General features: G+C 40.1%; 1 protein-coding gene across 3 annotated transcripts in view; it reads left to right on the top strand.

The window, feature by feature from the left end:
* The window catches only part of LOC138962849 (beta-1,4-N-acetylgalactosaminyltransferase bre-4-like), a 97696-nt gene that overhangs the window by 48896 nt on the left and 24856 nt on the right, over positions 1-23944 (top strand). For 2 of the 3 annotated variants that reach the window (XM_070334815.1, XM_070334814.1), the window contains exons 2-4: positions 16328-18437; positions 19736-19968; positions 21220-21407. In XM_070334815.1, coding sequence (XP_070190916.1) covers positions 17726-18437; positions 19736-19968; positions 21220-21407 — 1133 coding nt within the window. In that variant the 5' untranslated portion in view covers positions 16328-17725. Of the gene's footprint in view, positions 1-10419; positions 10602-16327; positions 18438-19735; positions 19969-21219; positions 21408-23944 lie in introns of those variants that run through there. The other variant, XM_070334813.1, reaches the window with a different exon arrangement.

Here is a 23944-nt window from a genome sequence, read left to right as displayed (position 1 = left end):
GTTTAATTCTTAATACATGTGATGTTTTTATGTCTGTGATCGCCTGACACTGTAAGGCAATTTTCCTTGTTTTTATGAGGACAGTAAACATTTTGAGTCTTGAGTCTTGAGTCTGAGAAAGACGGTGCAAAGTCTACTAAAATGTAACAATTACGGTCTTAGCTGTCGTATAATGCAAATTGTGTGTGTATATACATGGACAGAAACTAGTTCGTTTAAAGGGTAACATTTAGAGTGAACGCTGCCAGAAGTGTAACAAAAAATGTAAAAATCCTAACGGTTTTGTGGTTTGTGCGTCCGCAATCGTTTTGACTTGTTCAGGTTACCCTCAGAGGGTCAGTGTTGCGAATGAAATTGTTTTGAGCGCTCTCGATCGAGAGGTGGTTCATATTGAGCGAGTTTTCGCGAGGAACAGGGTTGAGCTACGGTAGGGTCACTGCGAATGTCTGTTTTTTTTCTTCGCGGAAACGCTGTTGGGTTGTGTCCAGTCGCGTCCCTTGCAACAAGATGGCGACAAGCGCGTTACGGATTTACTGTTGTGGAGAGTTGATGGACGACGATGATGAACAAGCAGTACTGTTTTATTGTTGATGTGAATGTAATGCCAAAACATCGAACTATCGATTCGAACGTCAATGAAGAAGTGAGCGTGAAAAATCGAGCGCAAAACAGCCGGGTAAAAGTTCAGGGCGCTAAAGTACATTTGAGCCGAAATCGCACCCAAACTCCTGTTGACCTCATTTCTTCCCAAAATAAACATCACTGCTAAAATAAAATGCATTAAAACCAAGACAGTATCCAACCCAGTATCCTTAATTTTTGAAAGGCTAAGTGATTTACAACAAATGTCTTCTCACAATCCGTAACTTTGTCAAAAAATATTTGCAGAAGTTTCTCACCTCGCCTTGGCAGCCATCTTGGAACTGGAGAGACCCTACGCAGGAAGCAAGGTTGAAAGTTGGTTAACCGGTGACGTCACTCCAGTCGTACCGGACCGAGTTTTTGCGACCTTCGGTTCGACTCGAGTCACCTTAGTTGACGCTAAAACTCGCTCACTGGGAGTCGCTCCCTTAGGCTGGTTGTCGCGACATATGTCGCGCTACTTTAGTATACTGTCACCTGGTTGTCACGACATATGTCGCGCTACTGGCTCAGTCGGTTTGGTCGGTTCCGATCACCTCCCATGGATGCGAAAACCTATATGACCGTTTTTCTTTATTTTTCTTTCTGTTAATTCACCAGTGGCTATGTAACATGTGTTACAGAATTGCACCAGTGTAAGGGCTAAATTAGGAGCTTTTCCCCTACCAAAGGTTTGCAATTTAACCTGATGTTTGGGGTTCAAAAAGTCATCCACTTAAATCATGCACACCCAAACGTGCACTTGCATTAAAACGGTCAAAACAAACGAACATCAAACAATTGTAGCCAGAATTTGAATTGTTTTTGTTGTTTTGTTTTTGTTTTTTGTTTTTGTTTTTTAATCTAAACTTACAGTCGTAGCAGACAGAACGTGCAGCAGCAGAAGAAGCCAGCGAATTAAACACGCCATGATGAACAGTTATCCGCGAAGAGTCGTCTGGTGACTGTTCCCGTTGGTCTACCTGTATTTTTTTAGTGTTCAGTCGAAGCACACGTACCTCTAACCCGAATCGAAACATCTGCTGATCAATCGAAATTAATTAAAGTTGGGACGTGCTCGATGTTTCTTAATTGCTGTGTGGCTTGAGATTGTCTGCAGTTTGAAGTGTTGGAAATTAAAGCAATAGATAAAGCTTCTTTGTGTGAGTGCATGTAGCTAACAAACTGCATTACCGCTGGTTACTGTCCACCAGAGCTGTACAGAACACGCACTCATACGCTCGTTCCATTCTTATCAGTTACTCCCACAAATTAATTGTCCACACCAGCTGTTTGCAGTTAAGCCCACGTAAAGTGAAATGTTAATTGAATTAAGGCTTTTTATGATTTTAACTTTTGTGAAAAATCATAGCTGAAATCAGGACGCATGCGAGGATCGCATCCCGACGCAATGCATTCCCGCAAACGTCTGCAAATGGAATGACCAAAAACCAATGCTTGTAACATCGTAAAAAACCAACACAGAAATAACAAGTCGCGTAAGGCGAAAATACAATATTTAGTCAAGTAGCTGTCGAACTCACAGAATGAAACTGAACGCAATGCAACGCAGCAAGACCGTATACTCGTGGTCCACCGCTCACGGCATAGGCAGTGAAATTGACAAGAAGAGCGGGGTAGTGGTTACGCTATGCTGCATAGCACGCTTTTCTGTACCTCTCTTCGTTTTAACTTTCTGAGCGTGTTTTTAATCCAAACATATCATATCTATATGTTTTTGGAATCAGGAACCGACAAGGAATAAGATGAAACTGTTTTTAAATTGATTTGGAAAATTTAATTTTGATAATAATTTTTATATATTTAATTTTCAGAGCTTGTTTTTAATCCGAATATAACATATGTTTTTGGAATCAGCAAATGATGGAGAATAAGATAAACGTAAATTTGGATCGTTTTATAAATTTTAATTTTTTTTTACAATTTTCCGATTTTTAATGACCAAAGTCATTAATTAATTTTTAAGCCACCAAGCTGAAATGCAATACCGAAGTCCGGGCTTCGTCGAAGATTACTTGACCAAAATTTCAACCAATTTGGTTGAAAAATGAGGGCGTGACAGTGCCGCCTCAACTTTCACGAAAAGCCGGATATGACGTCATCAAAGACATTTATCAAAAAAATGAAAAAAACGTTCGGGGATTTCATACCCAGGAACTCTCATGTCAAATTTCATAAAGATCGGTCCAGTAGTTTAGTCTGAATCGCTCTACACACACACACACACACACACACACACACACACACGCACACGCACAGACAGACAGACACACATACACCACGACCCTCGTCTCGATTCCCCCTCGATGTTAAAATATTTAGTCAAAACTTGACTAAATATAAAAATGTTCACCAAATCCAAAAACCTGACCTTTGAGCTTGCTGGAATCTTGCGTAGTGACGCTAGGCTGAGCTCTGTGCGGGGTCCGCATCTGTCAGTTCCAGCGGTCCGCTACGAGCCAATCAAAGGAAGGCGCATGCAATCACACAAACTGCCCAGAGAAGTTTTTTTGTTTTTATATTTAGTCAAGTTTTGACTAAATATTTTAACATCGAGGGGGAATCGAAACGAGGGTCGTGGTGTATGTGTGTGTGTATGTGTGTGTGTGTGTGTGTGTGCGTGCGTGCGTGTAGAGCGATTCAGACCAAACTACTGGACCGATCTTTATGAAATTTGACATGAGAGTTCCTGGGATTGATATCCCCATACGTTTTTTTCATTTTTTTGATAAATGTCTTTGATGACGTCATATCCGGCTTTTCGTGAAAGTTGAGGCGGCACTGTCACGCCCTCATTTTTCAACCAAATTGGTTGAAATTTTGGTCAAGTAATCTTCGACGAAGCCCGGGGTTCGGTATTGCATTTCAGCTTGGTGGCTTAAAAATTAATTAATGACTTTGGTCATTAAAAATCTGAAAATTGTAAAAAAAAATAAAAATTTATAAAACGATCCAAATTTACGTTTATCTTATTCTCCATCATTTGCTGATTCCAAAAAAATATAAATATGTTATATTCGGATTAAAAACAAGCTCTGAAAATTAAATATATAAAAATTATTATCAAAATTAAATTGTCCAAATCAATTTAAAAACACTTTCATCTTATTCCTTGTCGGTTCCTGATTCCAAAAACATATAGATATGATATGTTTGGATTCAAAACACGCTCAGAAAGTTAAAACAAAGAGAGGTACAGAAAAGCGTGCTATCCTTCTTAGCGCAACTACTACCCCGCTCTTCTTGTCAATTTCACTGCCTTTGCCATGAGCGGTGGACTGACGATGCTACGAGTATACGGTCTTGCTGAAAAATGGCAGCTACTTGACTAAATATTGTATTTTCGCCTTACGCGACTTGTTTTGTTTCTCTTTCTTTTTTATATTTAGTCAAGTTTTGACTAAATATTTTAACATCGAGGGGGAATCGAAACGAGGGTCGTGGTGTATGTGTGTCTGTGCGTGTGTGTGTGTGTGTGTAGAGCGATTCAGACTAAACTACTGGACCGATCTTTATGAAATTTGACATGAGAGTTCCTGGGTATGAAATCCCCGAACGTTTTTCTCATTTTTTTGATAAATGTCTTTGATGACGTCATATCCGGCTTTTCGTGAAAGTTGAGGCGGCACTGTCACGCTCTCATTTTTCAACCAAATTGGTTGAAATTTTGGTCAAGTAATCTTCGACGAAGCCCGGACTTCGGTATTGCATTTCAGCTTGGTGGCTTAAAAATTAATTAATGACTTTGGTTATTAAAAATCTGAAAATTGTAAAAAAAAAAATTATAAAACGATCCAAATTTACGTTTATCTTATTCTCCATCATTTGCTGATTCCAAAAACATATAAATATGTTATATTCGGATTAAAAACAAGCTCTGAAAATTAAATATATAAAACTTATTATCAAAATTAAATTGTCGAAATCAATTTAAAAACACTTTCATCTTATTCCTTGTCGGTTCCTGATTCCAAAAACATATAGATATGATATGTTTGGATTAAAAACACGCTCAGAAAGTTAAAACAAAGAGAGGTACAGAAAAGCGTGCTATCCTTCTTAGCGCAACTACTACCCCGCTCTTCTTGTCAATTTCACTGCCTTTGCCATGAGCGGTGGACTGACGATGCTACGAGTATACGGTCTTGCTGAAAAATGGCATTGCGTTCAGTTTCATTCTGTGAGTTCGACAGCTACTTGACTAAATATTGTATTTTCGCCTTACGCGACTTGTTTTTCTTTTAGTCAGGGGATTGAATGACATTAAAAATAAAATAACAGAAAACGAGTCGCTTAAAGCAATATCAAAACAGTTAGACAATCTGTCCGCCTCAACAGTAACTCTAAACTAAAAGCCTTCACTAAGACTGAGACTGTGTCCTGGCTGACCGAAACCCGTCAACCGAGACGGCGCAGTCTCAGTCGATATCATTGTACTACATAACATAGTCATAGGGAACATAATTTGCAATAAACGGGGTTTCGTTTTTGATTCGTTAGCTTTTACTTTACTTTATTTGGTGTTTAACGTCGTTTTCAACCACGAAGGTTATATCGCGACGAATTCGTTAGCTTAATGTCGATTCATACATAACATATCCATATATTTTTGAATTCAGGAGAAAAACAAATTAAACCACTTTTGTATCTATGATTGCAATTTGATTTAATAAAGCAACACGTTGGTTTACAAATTACTCAAACAGTTGTTTAAGCTTTCAAACAGAAATTCAATTCCTTAGTCCGGACCAGTTTAAAGAGTATTTGACCAAAATGTTAATTAGTTTGAATTTTGTTTAATGCGGTCGCCACCGTTTGAATTTTGTTTAATGCGGTCGCCACCGTTCCGCCTCAACTTTTTCAACCTCGAAATGACGTTATCAAAGACTTTTACTTAAAAAATGAGACATTATCTGAAGAAATGTACATGTAGAGTTCATGAAGATCTGTCCGGTGGTATTCTTGGTATCGCTCGATCTGCACACACACACGTGCTCTCTATCAGCTAATTTCTTTACTCGTGCATTCTTTGTTTGTTTGTTTGTTTGTTTGTTTGTTTGTTGGTTGGTTGGTTGCTTAGTTAGTTGGTTGGTTAGTTTCCTTGTTTGTTTTTGTTTGTTTGTTTGTTGGTTGGTTTGTTTGTTTGTTGGTTGGTTGGTTGGTTGGTTGGTTGGTTGGTTAGTTTGTTTGTTTGTTGGTTGGTTGGTTGCTTAGTTAGTTAGTTAGTTGGTTAGTTGGTTCGTTTGTTTGTTGGTTGGTTTGTTTGTTTGTTTGTTGGTTGGTTGGTTGGTTGGTTGCTTGGTTGGTTCGTTTGTTTGTTTTGTTTGTTTGTTTGTTGGTTGGTTGGTTGGTTGGTTGCTTGGTTGGTTCGTTTGTTTGTTTGTTGGTTGGTTTGTTTGTTTGTTTGTTGATTGGTTGGTTGCTTAGTTAGTTGGTTGGTTAGTTTCCTTGTTTGTTTGTTTGTTTTTGTTTGTTTATCGATAGATTGATTTATTCCTTGATTCCTTTTTTTCTGCGTAATGTTTCGATAATCGCGCAGACTTAATTTTAAGCAACACTTGTTCAATCATGAATCAAAATCAGTGGTTTATGGGAACTATTCTTGTTCGGTATTCATCGAGGCAAGAAGCGAAACGCTTTATAAAAAAAAATGTAATTCTTTTCTGTTGTTAATTTGCTTGCTTGTGTACGTTTCTGTTTGTTAGTTTTCTATAAGAAGAAATGTTTGCATGTGAATAAGGCCCAGTAGTGAATGTTGGGTAAGGCCCGATGTTTTAAAGCTTGAAACTCTGAATTCAGTTAGCCACATGACACAATGATGCATTTACGCACGTTTCTGTTTGAACAGTTGAAGCATGTTTAAATGGCAGGCGCTTGCGTGTGGAAGACAAGTGAGTGACGGCAGCAGATTACTTTTCCTCTTGTTCCGATATCTCTTAAATTTCACCCCAAACAATTTGCTTTTCCTTCAGGTAGAGCTTACTTTTTACATTTATTCAAGTTTTGACTGAATGTTTTAACATAGAGGGGGGAATCGAGACGAGGGTCGTGGTGTATGTGTGTGTGTGTGTGTGTCTGTGTGTGTGTGTAGAGCGATTCAGAGTAAACTACTGGACCGATCTGTATGAAATTGTTCATGAGAGTTCCTGGGTATGATATGCCCAGACTATTTTTCATTTTTTCGATAAATGTCTTTGATGACGTCATATCCGGCATTTTGTAAAAGTTGAGGCGGCACTGTCACACCCTCATTTTTCAATACAATTGATTGAAATTTTGGCCAAGCAATCTTCGACGAAGGCCGGACTTTGGTATTGCATTTTAGCTTGGAGGCTTACAATTTGATTAATGACTTTGGTCATTAAAAATCTGAAACTTGTAATTAAAATTATTTTGTTATAAAACAATCCAAAATTACGTTTATCCTATTCTTCATCATTTTCTGATTCCAAAAACATATAATCATGTTATATTCGGATTAAAAACAAGCTCTGAAAATTAAAAATATAAAAATTATGATCACGAGTGTACGTTCTTGCGGAAAAAATGCTTTGCGTTCAGTTTCATTCTGTGAGTTCGACTGAGCTTGACTAAATGTTGTATTTTCGCCTTACGCGACTTGTTGTTTGTTTGTTTAGCCTGCTAATCGTTTGTTTGTTCGGTTGTTTGCTTTTTGTTACTTTTTTGATTCATATTCTAACATTTTTTAAACGTATTATCATTAGATTAAACCCTCCCATGGGCGAGGGCTGGATGTAAAAAAGCACCTGTTTGCTAATGCCATTACCCTCGTTAATAAAGAATTTGTCTTTGTCTTGTCTTGTCTTGTCTTCTCTCTCTCTCTCTCTCTCTCTCTCTCTCTCTCTCTCTCTCTCTCTCTCTCTCTCTCTCTCTCTCTCTCTCTCTCTCTCGCTCTCTCTGCAGGAATATTTTGTTGTTCCTTTCACTTTGCCAGAAATTTGTAATTTTCGGTAGAAAGTCTCTGCATGATTTTGAGTTGTTTCTTTCGGATTTTGATCTTTTTAGAAAAAAAGGGCTTTGTTTTTGACAAATTGTTATTGCATATATTTTATATTGACACAAGGTATAACCGAGGATATTTAAACCTTTTCTTCTCTCCCAAATTCTGTTATGAAATTAGAGGGGAAGAGAGAGAGAGAGGGGGAGGGGGGATTGACAGACAGACAGACAGAGAAAGCGCGAGAAAGCGGAAGAGAGAGACAGTTAACAGAGAGAGAGAGAGAGAGAGAGAGAGAGAGAGAGAGAGAGAGAGAGAGAGAGAGAGAGAGAGAGAGAGAGAGGGGTGGTGCTTTTTATTTCATGGTTGGTTGGTTTTAGTTCTTAATGCACTGTTTTTGACAATAGTTTTCATTCGGTAAAAGGCAAATTCAATTACTCAATTTACTGCTCTCTCTCTCTCTCTCTTCATTACACACACACACTCACACGCACGCACAAACACATACGTACACACGGTATCGTACACACAAACTCACACACAGAAAAACATCCGTGCCGTATGTATATACGGTATCATGGGAGAGAGAGAGAGAGAGGGGAGAGGGGGAAAGAGCAAGCGAGAAAGAAAGAGCGAGAGAAGACAGAAAGACAGATGGAGAGAGAGAGAGGGGAAAGGGAGCGGGAGAGACAAGGAGAGAGCGATTTAAAAGAGGTACAGAGAAAGAGCGATTGAGAGGTGCAGAGAGAGAGAGAGAGAGAGAGAGAGAGAGAGAGAGAGAGAGAGAGAGAGAGAGAGAGAGAGAGAGAGAGAGAGAGAGAGAGAGAGAGAGAGAGAGAGAGAAAGAACTCAGAATGGTTTATTATACTAAGGCCACAGACTCATACAAACCATGGGGGATTGGGGAAGAACAATATTAAAATAATTAAAAACACACACCAACAACAACCATGAAATAAATACGTGGTGAAAAAAAGAGAGAGAGACAAAGACAGAGACAGAGAGAGAGAGCCTGAGACAGACACACAGATCCGAAAGACAGCCATGCAGACAATATACACACTCACACACACACACACACACACACACACACACACACACACACACACACACAAACACAAACACACAAAGGGAAGTGTCTGCCGTTTGAACATGTAGTATAGTGCTATCGACACGTAGCGTTATCGACACGTAGCGCTACAGTACATTGGTTTTTCAAAAATAGTGATATCGACACGTAGTTCTATTGAGACGTAGTGATAATGGGCATGTGTGAATTGTGGCAATAGCACTACGTGCCGATAGCACTACTGTTTTTGGCAATTTGTGTCGATAGCACTACAGAAAATAGCGCAAACGATACGTAGCACAAATGCACAAATGACACGTAGCGCTAGCGGGACGCACCGCACACACGCGTGCGAGTGAATTGCTTAGGTTGGATGTCAAATTAAAAAGGTCTGAAACAACTCATTTGATTTTGATGGTAGTCTCAGTATTCTGGCTGCAGATCTAAAGTCTAATCAAGCTTCAAGGTAATCGGTCAGTGATAATAGGGTTCTTCCCCTTTGCCTTTGGGTACTGACACGACAATGCCTGGTGCGTCCCGCTAGCGCTACGTGTCATTTGTGCTACGTATCGTTTGCGCTATTTTCTGTAGTGCTATCGACACAAATTGCCAAAAACAGGAGTGCTATCGTTCTTGTTCTTGTTCTTCTTGTTCTTCTTGATCTTCTTTTGCTTATTCTTATTCTTTATTAGGAGGGGGAGGGTGGAAGCGTGGGGGGGGGGGGGGGGTGGGGGGGGAGATGATGCGACGATGATGGGGAAGTGTGTTGTCAATGCATTTTTTAGGAGTGAGAATTAAACCCCACTCATTTCCATAGATAAATCTGGACATCCTCCCTTCCTCCCATAAAAAAACGAAGACGTTATAATTATGTTGGCGCCATGATCAAATAGGGACGCGTGTCCGAGCAGTTTGAACTGATTTAAACGCTGATTAAGTGCTGACGTCAGTTTATTAATGTATTCATGATTTAAGTTTGTTTTCGAAGACACCGCTATTAGCCGTAGGCTTGTCGTTGTTTTTATATGATTGTATAGATGTCTAAATAACAACGTGACTGTGGTGAGATGAACAAAGTTTTAAAAAAACCAAAAGAATTATGTGCTCACCGATACAAGGACAACCCTTTGGCTGGTTGTCGCGACATATGTCGCGCTACTTTACGTATACTGTCACCTGGTTGTCATGTCACCTGGTTGTCACGACATATGTCGCGCTACTGGCTCAGTCTGTTTGGTCGGTTCCGATTACCTCCCATGGCTGCGAAAACCTATATGACCGTTTTTTGTTATTTTTCTCTCTGTTATTGTTAATTCACCAGTGGCTATGTAACATGTGTTACAGAATTGCACCAGTGTAAGGGAACATTGTTTAAACCACATGCGTACGTGTGCAACTGAGGGTCGCTTTCAACGCCTTATCATGTAATTGTGATACAACTGTCGGCATTGTCATTTCCCATTTCCCATTGTTTCTGGTACATGCACACTTCATTGTTGAGGGTTGTTTCCGGCGTACGGACTGGGGAAGGATTACACAGTTCAGAAAAGGGACAAGGGAAGAGCCGTAAGGTTGAGGGGAGGCGGGGGGGGGGGGGGGGTCGTGGTGGGTCGTGGTGGGGGGTGATGGTGGCGGGGACAGCAATGGGGGGGGGGGGGGGGGGTTGAAGAGAAAAAGTGAAAAGGAAAGGCGAAGAGTGATGCACAGGGAAAGAGGAGTGCAAAACTGTGTGACATGTGACACGACACTTCGCCGCTTGGGGAAAAAAAAAGCTGCAGTTTTAACGGATGTTTTCCTGTTGAATCTGTCCTGCGTGTTGTTACGTTGGCAAACACACTAAGCTGGCCAGAGGGAAAGTTTGTGATGGCCGAGTTTGGTCAGTGCGAGTTGGCTGCAAACCAGGGAGGTCCGCTACGTTGTTTTTCTTCTGAGGTCTGTGTTTTGTAAGCGAGATCTTTATAGTGTCCTAGTTTATTTTCTTCTTCTGATGTCTGTGTTTTAAACTGTGTCAGCAAGATCTTTTGTGTCGGATTTGTCCTTACATTGGTTATGTGTTTTAAACTCCGCCACCGGAGGTTGTGTGTTAGGCCTTTTTTTCTGATGTGTCTTTTTATATTTAGTCAAGTTTTGATTTGTTTTATAATGCGTGGCAGTGTTGTCACTTGTGAGTTCTTTCTGAAATCTGTGTTTTAAACTGTGTCGTCGAGATCTTTAGTGTCCAAGTTTTTTCTTTCTTCCTGAGGTTTGTGTTTTGAACTGTGTCACTGTGATTGTGGGATTTTGTGTGGTTTTGGCTGTTTCTTTCTGATGTGACTTTTTAAAACGTGGCAATGTGTTCGTGGGCCAATGTGTGTATATTACCAGCCAGATCTTTAGTGTTCGAGCTTTTTTTCCGCGTGTTTTAAACAGTGTTATTGTGATTGTTGGATTTTGTGTAACCGGCTTTTTTTTCTGATATGTGTCCCTTTTTTTGTGTGTGGGCCAATGTGTGTCGATTTCTAGCTTTCTGATGTCTGTGTTTTAAACTGTGTTAGTGAGAGCTTTAGTGTCCGAGATTTTATTAGGTTTAGGTTTTAAAATGTAACATTCTGTTTTTAGGACGTCGTGTGTCTGGCCTTTTCTTTCTGATCTGTCTTTTTTTTTTTTTTTTTTTAAAGCGTGGCAGTGTGTAGCGGGCCAATGTGTGTCGATTTCTTGCTTTCTGATGTCTTTGTTTTAAACTGTGTTAGCGAGATCTTTATAAACTAGTGAACCTGCAAACGGATGGACTTTGTCCATAGGAAAAAGTTTCGATTACAAACTGAGGCTACGGTTTAAGAAATCTAATGTACTAGTTCTTAGTTCAGTGTCACGGCTGTGCACATTGCCGGACACGATCGAGGAAATAAATCCCGATGCTTTTAACTTTTACACTATACACACGCACAGACAGACAAAAGTTAGCATCGCATAGGCTACACTTACGTGAGCCAACCAGGAAATGTACAAATATCCGGAACATTTTAGTAAATTTCCTGTTTCCCAACAGAAACAGAGACAGAGACAGAAAGAGACAGATAACGACACAGAGAGAGACAGAGATAGATGTCGGCGACAAAGACATAGAGAGATACAGAGAAAAAGAGGCAGACATAGAGAGAGTGAGAGATAGAGAGACATATGTAGGGATAGAGAGTGGGATGGTAAAAAAAAACAAGTCGCGTAAGGCGAAAATACAACATTTAGTCAAGTAGCTGTCGAACTCACAGAATGAAACTGAACGCAATGCAACGCAGCAAGACCGTATACTCGTAGCATCGTCAGTCCACCGCTCACGGCATAGGCAGTGAAATTGACAAGAAGAGCGGGGTAGTAGTTGCGCTGGGAAGGATAGCACGCTTTTCTGTACCTCTCTTCGTTTTAACTTTCTGAGCGTGTTTTTAATCCAAACATATCATATCTATATGTTTTTGGAATCAGGAACCGACAAGGAATAAGATGAAAGTGTTTTTAAATTGATTTGGAAAATTTAATTTTGATAATAATTTTTATATATTTAATTTTCAGAGCTTGTTTTTAATCCGAATATAACATATTTATATGTTTTTGGAATCAGCAAATGATGGAGAATAAGATAAACGTAAATTTGGATCGTTTTATAAAAAACATTTTTTTTTTTACAATTTTCAGATTTTTAATGACCAAAGTCATCAATTAATTTTTAAGCCACCACGCTGAAATGCAATACCGAAGTCCGGGCTTTGTCGAACATTACCCGACCAAAATTTCAACCAATTTGGTTGAAAAATGAGGGCGTGACAGTGCCGCCTCAACTTTCACGAAAAGCCGGATATGACGTCATCAAAGACATTTATCAAAAAAATGAAAAAAACGTATGGGGATTTCATACCCAGGAACTCTCATGTCAAATTTCATAAAGATCGGTCTAGTAGTTTACTCTGAATCGCTCTACACACACACACACAGACACACACACACACACACACACACACGCACATACACCACGACCCTCGTCTCGATTCCCCCCTCTACGTTAAAACATTTAGTCAAAACTTGACTAAATGTAAAAACACAAATAAAGAGATAGAGAGAGACTGAGACAGAGGGAGATAGTGCGATACAGGAAACAATAGCTATTCTATTATGTGTTAATTTTAGCAATTTATAACAATGTTCAAACTGCTGTATCCTTTGCCTTCTTGGAACAGTTTCGTTAAGGAGTTTATTCACTCATGTAAACATGAATTGAGAACGTGTGGATTTTAAAGGCCCACCCCGCCTCCCGTAAAACAATAACGGTATCAGTTTATGGCCACAGACACCGCCAGGCATTTACATACAGTACAAACATCCTTTCGTCTACACACATTTAATACCGTTTGTTGCTGTGCTAGTGTAGATTGAGTATTACGCCAGTATTGGCCTTAACGGGTAATTACCGGTATTTTACCGGTTGTGTGCATGCATGCGTGCGTGTGTGTGTGTGTGTGTGTGTGTGTGTGTGTGGGGGGGGGGGGGGGTGGGTATGTGTGTATGGGAAAACGTTTTCCCCAAATTTGCATTTTCTCTGATAATAAATTGGCAGAAAGCAGTAAGTCCACTTCCTGCTTTATGCCTTTTTCACAGCCAGACCAAAATAAAATAGCAGAAAGCAGTAACTAAGTCCATTACTGCCTTTAGCTAATTTTTTAACAAGATTTTAAGTTGGGACAAAATTTGGCAGAAAGCAGTATGTCCTGTTATTGCCTTTTACCATTATTTTTAAGTGAATGAGTTTTGTGTATTAATTTGGCAAAAGGTAGCAAGTCCACAAAAATCATTATTTCTAAGTGATGAATCAAATGTGGGTTTTGATATTCATAACAGAAACGTGAAACACTGCCCTGCATTTCATCAGTAAAAAAAGATATAATTTAAAGATTTACATTTCAATACATAGATGCAAAGAGAAAAAGTTGATTTTCTCCAAACTATGTTTTATGGACTTGCTACCTTCTGCCTTTACACGGCAGCGTTCCTGATGGTCATTTTTGTCCCATGTACTGTACATAAGCCTAGTTTAAATTTTTCACGTACGTGTTTTGCGCGCGCGTGAGTGCGTATGTTTGTGATAAGGCAAAAAAAAACCCCATAGTCTGTTTACGGTATCCCGACCGATCCTATTTTTTCGCGCGACCCTAGACTTTTTTTTTTGGCATTTGGGAAGAAATTATTTTTTAAATTAAAGTCTTTTTTTGGGCAAAATAACTTAAAAATATGTTTTTTTGGAGAAAAAAAAACCGACCTACCAACCCTAGGTTTTTTTTGCCTATGTTACCGTAAACAGACTATTTTTGTGTGTGTGCCTAATGTATTATTGTGCAGGTTGTTTTATGTAGTGCGTGTGTTTCTGATAATGTTTTTTTTAGAGCAATGTGTTATTCATGTGTGTGATTGCACGTTAAATGATGTTTTGTTGTCGTAGGATTTTGATTGTACAGCGCTTTGAGCAGGGTTAAACTCTGGATACATGCGCTATAGAAATATTATGCATTATTACTATTATTAGGCAAAAAAAAAAAATTGTCTGTTTAGGGTAACATGACCAAAAAAAGTAGGGTCGGTAGGTAGGTAAAGTTTTTTGTTTTTTTTTGTTTTTTTTGTTGTAAATGCTATGTTGGCTGAACATTCACTTCTTATATTTGATGAATACATGTTTCAAAACTAACGTATAAATAAAACAGAGAGAAAGGGAGAGAAAGAAACGCCAAATGTCTCTTTTTAGCATTTTTACCTCTTTTTTTTTTTTTTTTTTTTTTGAAATCAAAAAAAAGTTTTTGGGTCGGCGCCAAATCGATAGGGTCGGTCGGGTTACCCTAAACAGACAATTTTTTTTTTGGCCTTATTAAAACAGGATCGAACAAATACACAGATAATCTGTTAGCAAAGCTGTCATTGGCCGGGGGGGGGGGGGGGGATGGGTGGGTGGAACTGGCATTATATATTGCGTTCGGCATATGCAGCCCTCGATCACTTCTGGGCGATCGTTGGTAGTGTACATGTGTGTCTGATATGATGTTGGTGTTAGAAGCTGTAGGATTTTATGATGGTACAATTGCGTCTGTTAACGTGGGAACTTTGCTCGATATCGTGTCTGTTGTATGTCCAGGTAAGGTCGTACAAATGGTTCTTGTTGCGTTTTCTGTTCTACTCCTAATGAGCCATTTGTTTGTTTTTGTCAACGCTTCCGTCCTGTTTTTGTTCGCGAGCGCGCTTTTCATGTCTGTCTGGCTATCTCTCAGTGTCAGTCTCTGTCTCTGCCTCTCTTTCTCTGTCTCTGCCTCTGCTTCTCTGTCTCTCTGTCACTTTCTCTGTCTGTCTGTCTGTCTGTCTGTCTGTCTGTCTCTGTCTGTCTCTCTCTCTGTCTCTCTCTCTCTCTGTCTCTGTCAAGTAGCAGTACTGTTTTTCACGTATTTATTTCATGGTTGTTGTGTTTTTGTGTTGTTTCTGTTTTTTGTTCTTCCCCCATTACCCTTGGTTTGTATATGGGTCTGTGGCCTTAGTACAATAAACCGTTCTGAGTTCTCTGTCTCTGTCTCTGTCTCTCTCTGTCTCTCTGTCTGTCTGTCTCTCTCTCTCTCTGTCTCTCTCTCTCTCTCTCTCTCTCTCTCTGTCTCTCTCTCTCTCTCTCTCTCTTTCTGAGACTCACAGACAGACTTATCACGTCAGTCTGGGACCAAGAAAGTTTGAAAACTCGATCTTGTCACTGAAATATAAAAAGTATAGAACCTGAATACGTATTGCATAACCCACATAGCAGTTTTAACCGTCATTTCGGTTTGTCCGTCGGTAATTTCCTGCTCCTACACAGCAACTAATACCTTACACCTGCTACTGATAATGAGTTGCTAAATAGTTTTTTTTTCAAAAAAATCTTTTTAACAGTACAGGAATTTATTGGACAGTCCGGCCGTTTCGAACAGATAAACATGTAAAGTGAAAGCACAATCGATACGTCTACTTGTCTCTCTCTCTCTCTCTCTCTCTCTCTCTCTCTCTCTCTCTCTCTCTCTCTCTCTCTCTCTCTCTCTCTTTCTCTCTCTCTTTCTCTCTCTCTCTCTCTCTCTCCCCCTCTCTCTCACTCTCCCCCTCCCTCCCTCCCTCTCTTCCTCTCTATCTCTTACTCGCTAATACCATAAATAGTATATATGTATTCTTAAACGGATTTTTGTTCTGATGTACAATTTTCATTCAATTTTCTTTTCATGTTTGCTTGCTTTTCATTTAAACTGTACAATAGCCGCCATTTATATGTACTTTCTAGAAAACTGTAAACACCACTATAAGCATTATGCTTGTTGTTGTTTACTCAATATGCGTTTTTTGTAAATAATGCACAAACGTTGAATAAAACAGTTTAAACCAAATAGTTTTTTTGTTTGTTTCACGTGTGATTTTAAATGCGCACGATAAGTGCATATCCTAATGAGTGTTTATTTTTGTGTATGTTTAATTTGAAATCTGCACGCAAAAGACAACAAGTCAACAACTCAGCATTCTTATCTAACACCTGCTACTGCTAATAAATTGTTAAAGAGTGTGCAATTTTGTTGCACGTGTGATTTTTAAACTCCACGATAAGTGAATTCTAATGAGTGTGTATTTGTTTTCTTTTGCAGGTTTAATTTGAAATCTGCACGCAAAAGACAACAAGTCAACAACTCTGCAAACATCGAACGCAGAAGAAGAAGAAGAAGAACAACTCTGCATTCTTTTATGGCTTCTGGCTCCCTTTGGATACGTGTGCCTTGATGTCAAGGATATCATAGACGCTCGATGGAGAGTCTAAGTGTGGAATAAATGAAGACTCCAGCCGACGATAGAGAACTGCAACTTCTTAAAAGGTGAAATAAAGAAAGATTTTTTTTATTTTTTTTTTTAGATATTCAGGCTGCTTCAATTGAAGTGTGGAATTCGGGGAAGATCAAGAATGTAGACTCCAAACGTCACAGAAAGGTGCCTAAATTACCTTCGATGAGAGAACCACCAGTTGCTTGATTGCGAAAGAGTATTAGTAATCTCGTATTTATTTGAAGTGAATGGGGACAAATCGTGTTGGTTCGTGTAATCTACCAGGAAGTTTTCAGCAAACATTTCTCTCACAATAACAAGAGAGACAGATGGAGCGGCCCAAAACGGTAGCCTGGTTTGTTCTCTGATAAGAATTCTCCAAGGCGTTTTTTTTTGCAATTGATATTTTTTGCACTGCTTCAAGTCCTGTCAAGTGTCTCGAGATTGAGAAATAGAGAGAGAGAGAGAGAGAGAGAGAGAGAGAGAGAGAGAGAGAGAGAGAGAGAGAGAGAGAGAGAGAGAGAGAGAGAGAGAGAGAGAGAGAGAGAGAGAGAGAGAGAGAGAGAGAGAGAGAGAGAGAGAGAGAGAGAAAGAAGAGAGAAAAAAAGACAGAACTACTCAGAGATAAGAGGTGTACATGACCTTTCAAAAGCTCTTTGTTTTAACAAACTGAAGAACTACAAAACTGCAATCCCAGCCCAGAAGGGTACATCCATTGCTATTCTGATCACGCACAGCTGTCAGAACCACAACTTGGACACTCATAATCCACTGCACGTGCAGCGCCTGTTTAGAAACAAGATAAGCACGACATTTCGAGCAGTTTCGATGTGTGAAATTCATGTCGAAGGAGCCCGGAAAAGAACTTAGTATACGATTCGGAGGAGGTTGTAAATCGCTGACAAGGAAGGTTTTGTGCAACGGTGCAATGTTTATTTGTGACTAACCATTATACCATTCAGCAACAAGAATAACGACGACAACAACAACACCAACAACAACCACCCTACACCACCAGCAACAACAACAACACACCAGCTTCACGAACCAACACCAACACCACCAGCAAAACGCTTAAAACTGAAACCTTGCGCAACACTAACTAGACTACCGGTGAAGGTTGCGAAAAGAAAATGGCGCAGACATACCAAATGACATCGACCACCAGGACTTCTTCAAGCTCGTAGGAACACTCACAGACCGCTTCACATCAGAGAACCTGTGCGATGCTTCCGCCATGGAGAAAGTTCCGCATGTTCGTTTTTCTGCTTCTGTTCGGCGCCCTCGTCAACGTCGTGTTCTTCCGGAGCTTCTTCAACAAAGGCTTCCACAGCTTGCAAATCGGGGCTCTGTCTCGTTACAGCTCTAAAACCAACCCCTCCGGTTCCACGCTATTCATAACACGTGATTTGAACGCCACACTTAACGCTTCGGCGCCCGTGGTCGTGAAACATGACGTCGAGGATATCACGAAAAGCAGCAGTAACATTACGAAAGAAGGTAGTCCCGTTTCAAAAGGAAACGGTGACGTCACGAAAGGGAATGGTGACGTCCCGAAATCGAAAGACATCGTCTCAAAAAGTGACCCAACGAAAGAAAGTGCTGGCGTCAATAAACAAAGCGGTGACGTCAGTACAGGAGTCGGTGGTGAGGTCACCAAAAACGATAGTAGTAACGTTTTGAAAAATATCCCTGACGTCAGAAAAAGTGTCAGTGACGTCATAAAAGGACAAGGTGACGTCACGAAAGGACGCAGTAACGACACGAAGAGTAGCGTCAACGTCACACAGGGTGATGGGGCAAAACTGCAGCCTGTGGACGGAAGGCCTAAACCGCTGGAGGCCTTTGGGAAATTAGTGGTACCACGTGCAAACGTGACAGCACCGTGGAAAAGGAATACTACTACTACGCCTTGCCCACTTGTGCCGCCAAATCTGGGTATGTATTTTTATGTTGGAGAGGTGTGTGTGTGTGTGTGTATGTGTGTGTGTGTATGTGTGTGTGTGTGTGTGTGTGTGTGTGTGTGTGTGTGTGTGTGTGTGTGTGTGTGTGTGTGTGTGTGTGTGTGAGATTCGTGTGTGTGTGTGTGTGTGTGTGTGTGTGTGTGTGTGTGTGTGTGTGTGTGAGCGTGGAGAGAGAGAGAGAGAGAGAGAGAGAGAGAGGAGAGAGAGAGAGAGAGAGAGAGAGAGAGAGAGAGAGAGAGAGAGAGAGAGAGAGAGAGAGAGAGAGGAAGGAAGTTTGACAAACGCTGAAACGTTTTTGTTCGCGTTTGTTTGAATATATATATGAGATTATAGTAGGAAATCACATGGGTAGGCTGTGTCGAATTTCATAACTAACTGTGAATGGCCCTTGAGTTGTTCGACACAATAGTATGACATCCAGTATGCAGAAAGCAAACTAAACTTCGGTGTGCTTTTTGTGTGCGAGGCTGTTTGTTGTTGCTGTGTGTTTGATTTTTAGTATGAATGATCAAGAACATCTACACAGTAGCCGTTCTGTTTCCTCTACATATTTGTGACCCTCCACCACGAAATGAGTCGCATGTCACCTCGCGCGGTTCTGCGCTATGTTTAATGTAAGTCCGGGGAGTGGGTCTGGTAACAGTGTTAGGGTCACCTTAGTCACAGGCTTATACCTCAAACAGTTTTCGCTCTTTTCTAAAACGCTTTTCACCACTGGATAGAGCATAAACAACTCTTTAGGAAATTTTAAAATGTGAAAATCATGCAAAGGTGACATGTGACTCATTCCGTGGTGGAGGGTCACATTTAACAAGTAGAAGAAGTTAAAAATCCATATTTATGCCATAAAAAAACCTCAAGTATGTGCAGTTGTGTATGATGCCATGTATACAACTGCACGTAGCAAATATGGCAGTTTTCCCCGTTTCCTATTTTGATAAAACAAACATATATTTTTTCAGGCAAGTATGGTTGAGAGACAATTTGATGACTTCCTGGTCATGTTTTTATGTTCTCAGTTGTTTGGGAAACATTGCTTGAGGATAGTGCATACTTACTTTTGCTCAAGAGTATATCGGGTTATTGGAGGCGGGCCAGTTTCATTTCGACCCCCCCCCCCCCCCAAAAAAAAAAAAAAAAAATCACACATCTCACCTCAAAGAATGTGTGTTTGTGTGTTTGTTTGTGTGTTTGTTAGTTTGTTAGGGTTTTTTGTTTGTTTGTTGTTGTTTGGTTCGTTTTTTGCCTGAATTGCTGATTTTGTATCCCCAGTGGGACCGCTAGCAACCTACGAAAACGCTCCTAACTTCACGGAAATCGTGCGCCTCAACCCGGGACTCGAACCCGGGGGCCACTACCACCCACCCGACTGCAGGGCGCGGCACCGCGTGGCCGTCATCGTGCCGTACAGGGACCGTGAGCTGCACCTCCGTCGCCTGCTGCACAACCTTCATCCCATCCTCATGAGGCAGCAGCTAGACTACTTCGTACTCGTTGTGGAGCTGGTAGGTTGTGATTCTTTCTTTCTTTCTTTCTTTATTTGGTGTTTAAGGTCGTTTTCAACCGTTCAAGGTTATATCGCGACGGGTAGGTTGTGATGATGGAGAGTGGGGGGAATTGGAAGTAAGAGGGAGGGAGAGAGAGGGGATAAAGGGGGGTGAGGGTGGGTAGAGAGAAAGAGAGAGATAGAGGGAGGGGGAGAGAGAGCGAGAGAGAGAAAGCGATAGTGTGTGAGAGAGAGAGAGAGAGAGAGAGAGAGAGAGAGAGAGAGAGAGAGAGAGAGAGAGAGAGAGAGAGAGAGAGAGAGAGCGAGGGAGCAAGAGAGAGAGATAGATAGAGAGAGATAGTGAGAGAGAAAGAGATAGTGAGAGAGAGAGATATTGAGAGAGAGATAGTGAGAGAGAGAGAAATAGTGAGAGAGAGAGAGAGATGTATAGTGAGAGAGAGAGAGAGAGAGAGAGAGAGAGAGAGAATGTTAAGGACAATTCTTTATCATAACTCATAACTCATAACTCATAACTCATAACATTTTATTGATCCAACAAAGGAAATTAAATTGGTCATCAGCACAAATAGGTCATTAATTAATAATTATAAAAGAATAAGAGAAGAAAATTCATAAAACCCATGATAAAAATATCTAAAGTAATATATGTACAACTACCATACCCTTTTTTCTTGCACACATGACACACCGACACACCAACACACATGCATACATACCTACATACATACCTACATACATACATACATACATACATACATACATACATACATACATACATACATACATACATACATACATACATTCCATGTTAAAGTGTAGTCAAACACTGTACAAAAGGTTCCCATTGTAGTTTCACAGTAATTATATCATTGTTTGGATTAACAGATAAGTTTTTATGTAAATGATGATAACAACAATCCATAATTAACGCTATTGCACTACCAAAGAAGAGGGTAAATGGTAAGCAGTGATCTACCTAAAGTGGGACTAATCTACGAGAGAGAGAGAGAGAGAGAGAGAGAGAGAGTGGGGGAGACAGACAGACAGCCAGAGACAGACAGACACAGATATACAGACAGAGACAGAGAGAATCGTTTTTCGATTTGGTCTGTAAAACACAAAACCCACCACAGTTTATACATAATATTCTGCTCAAAAATCTGTATTGGCGTCATGGTGTCGTAGTCTTCTTATGACGTCAAGCCAAGGCATCCTCAAAATTAAATATACCCCGTTACTATGGCAACAGGAGCTGCCGATGCAGTTTAACCGAGGACTGCTGCTGAATATCGGAGCAGTGGAAGCCCTGGGGTTATGGGACGTGCAGTGCTTCATCCTGCATGACGTGGACCTCGTTCCCGAGAACGACAAGAACCTCTACACCTGTCCTGAGATGCCTCGACACATGTCTGCTGCCGTGGATAAGTTCAGTTACAGGTTGGTTTATGTTCTGTCTGTCTCGTCTGTTTGTCTGTCTGTTTGTTTGTTTGTCTCTGTCCAGGGCTTCCCAAACTGCGCGTCCCTGCGTTCTATACGCACTAGAAGCCCAAAACACGTACTAGAAATTCATGCAGGGGGTCCCGGGACGCACTTAATTTCCGTTATATTGCGTACCGTGAGTAGGGGTTTACGTAGGAATCGGACATCGTTTTAAGAAAGAAAACAACGCGCGTGCGTGTGCTCCATTCAGCAAGGTATTGTAAAAATGTCCTCCTAGAATATTCCGAAGAAAAAATAGACACGTAGGCTTATATAGTTCACACAACTCATGATCACGTGTCAACAGGACATCGGGACCACGTGGGATTTGAGACCCTCTACAATTCAGCTGAGGGGGTCCGTGGAACCTCTTAATTAAAATTCAAAGTGGGAGTCCCGGGACCATCTAGATCTGTGGGGAGCCCTGAGGAAGCCATTTTTCCAAATTATCGAATGATGGTGAATTGCGCAGTAATCTAAATGCAAACGGTTGGAATGTGTTTTGAATTGGATGTAATCGTCATGCCAGCAAGAAATCGCATCGGATGTACACGCTATAGTAATGACGCTGTCTGCATGCACACCATTCGTCAACCACCAAATAGGCGTCTGTTAACCTGTGATTTGTAAAAAACATTTTACAAATTACGTCGAACCTAAAACCGCGATTTGTAAAAGTGTAAAAATGGTAAAAATATCGCATTCCACAAAGTAATACATGCCTTTTATTATTATTAATATCTGTTGTTTAGAGCCTCTATGCTGGGTTGTGGGTGGGGGGGGGGGGGGGGGATTTGGGCCCGATAGATAAAATAAGCGTGTCTATATGTCACAAAACGTTTTGTGAAAGATTACAATTCAATAGTACAGTTCGATTGTAGTCACCAACGTAAAACAAAAGTTAGAAATAAATTAAACACAAATCTTCCCGTAAGGACACTGGTAGATTTAAAGAAAGAAACATACATTATAATTATTGTCGGTGTCAAAATTTATGGAAGTCATCTACTAGCTTACTGCTCAAACAGTCCTTTGTCACTATTGAAGATATTTGACCTTGTATGTAAACAGTTAGAAAATGTTGGTCAAATTCTGAGCAACGCACTGAACGGTTTGTTATTTTGATGCAAAATTGATGAATCAATTCGTGTTAAAATGTTTTCATCGTCAAACAAAAATCCGTCGCGATATAACCTTGAACGGTTGAAAACGACGTTAAACACCAAATAAAGAAAAGAAAGATCGTAAAACAAGGAAACGGGATGCCTGCTTTGGAGTATTCATGAAAACAGTAACAGAATAAAGCTTTCATTTACACGGAAAGAGGGAGAGGGGGAGGGGCAGTGACTAGAATTAACATAACTAATAATAAAACCATACACAATGAACAAGACCCACAATCTACATAACATAGCATACTCAGCATACTCCATGCAAGCAAACACAAAAGCTTAACACACTACAAGCACGCAAGACCAAGCAAACAGGGTAAAGACAAAACAAAGTCATACAAGCAAAACCATACAAGCAACATTTTTTGATGCTGTGTATTTAATTTGTGTTAAAAATATCAAAATAATGTTTCCAGTGCTGCGGTAAGGAAGTTGTCTACATGCTAAACAACCCCCTTGTGCTGAAATAAGTTTGCCGATGTGTCAGCCAGGAAAAACTATTGATAATATCTGAAACCCAGAATCAACTTGAAATTAATTCATTTCAAAATTACCAAATAATTCCGTTTAAATAAAAAGAAAACACACCAGTAACCAGGTTAGGTACTTTTATATCAATATTTCGGCATGTAACTGCCTTCTTTAGGATGGTATGAAAATAATGGAATCCGTGTGTAATAATTCCGTGTATGAAGTATTGGTCCTGCAACACCAGCAAACTGAAAAGTCATTATCGCGGTTCGTGTGCTGCAATATGGACACTGTCTGATTGTAACACAGTCTACCTTTATTCTTTTACTTAAAGACTTATTTAAGTCTAGTCTAGTTTATTCCGGTGGCTGTCTCTGGAACGCTCTTCCGAATGCCTTACGGGAAGCTACCAGCACAGATTCTTTCAAAAACAAATATATATCCCATTTAATGAAAATAGTATATTCTTGATTGTTATGTCCTTTGGGACACAGTCACTCACTCCGTCGCGATATAACCTTCGTGGTTGAAAACTACGTTAAACACCAAATAAAGAAAGAAAGAAAGTCACTCACTTTTGATTTATTGTTTTGTTTATGAAATTATGATGTTCTGCATAATATCCATTGTCTTGCAGAGTTGATGTTGGGGAAAGTCGCTAAACCTGGAACAGTTAAGGAGAAACAGCCGTACCAGACAAAAAAATGGATATTGCAAAGCGTTCTTTATATTGTCACATACTAGACTCTATCAGTAAATAAACGAACCACATAAAATAAAATAAAAGTCACGCAACTCATCAGACTGATCATAATAAAAATGTCTGCATTTGTTCCAGGTTGGACGCATGGG

Source organism: Littorina saxatilis, linkage group LG3 (assembly GCF_037325665.1).
Source record: "Littorina saxatilis isolate snail1 linkage group LG3, US_GU_Lsax_2.0, whole genome shotgun sequence".
In the NCBI taxonomy this organism is placed as follows: domain Eukaryota; kingdom Metazoa; phylum Mollusca; class Gastropoda; order Littorinimorpha; family Littorinidae; genus Littorina; species Littorina saxatilis.
Note: the sequence above shows the minus strand (reverse complement) of the source record. Positions and strands in the feature narration are given on the sequence as shown.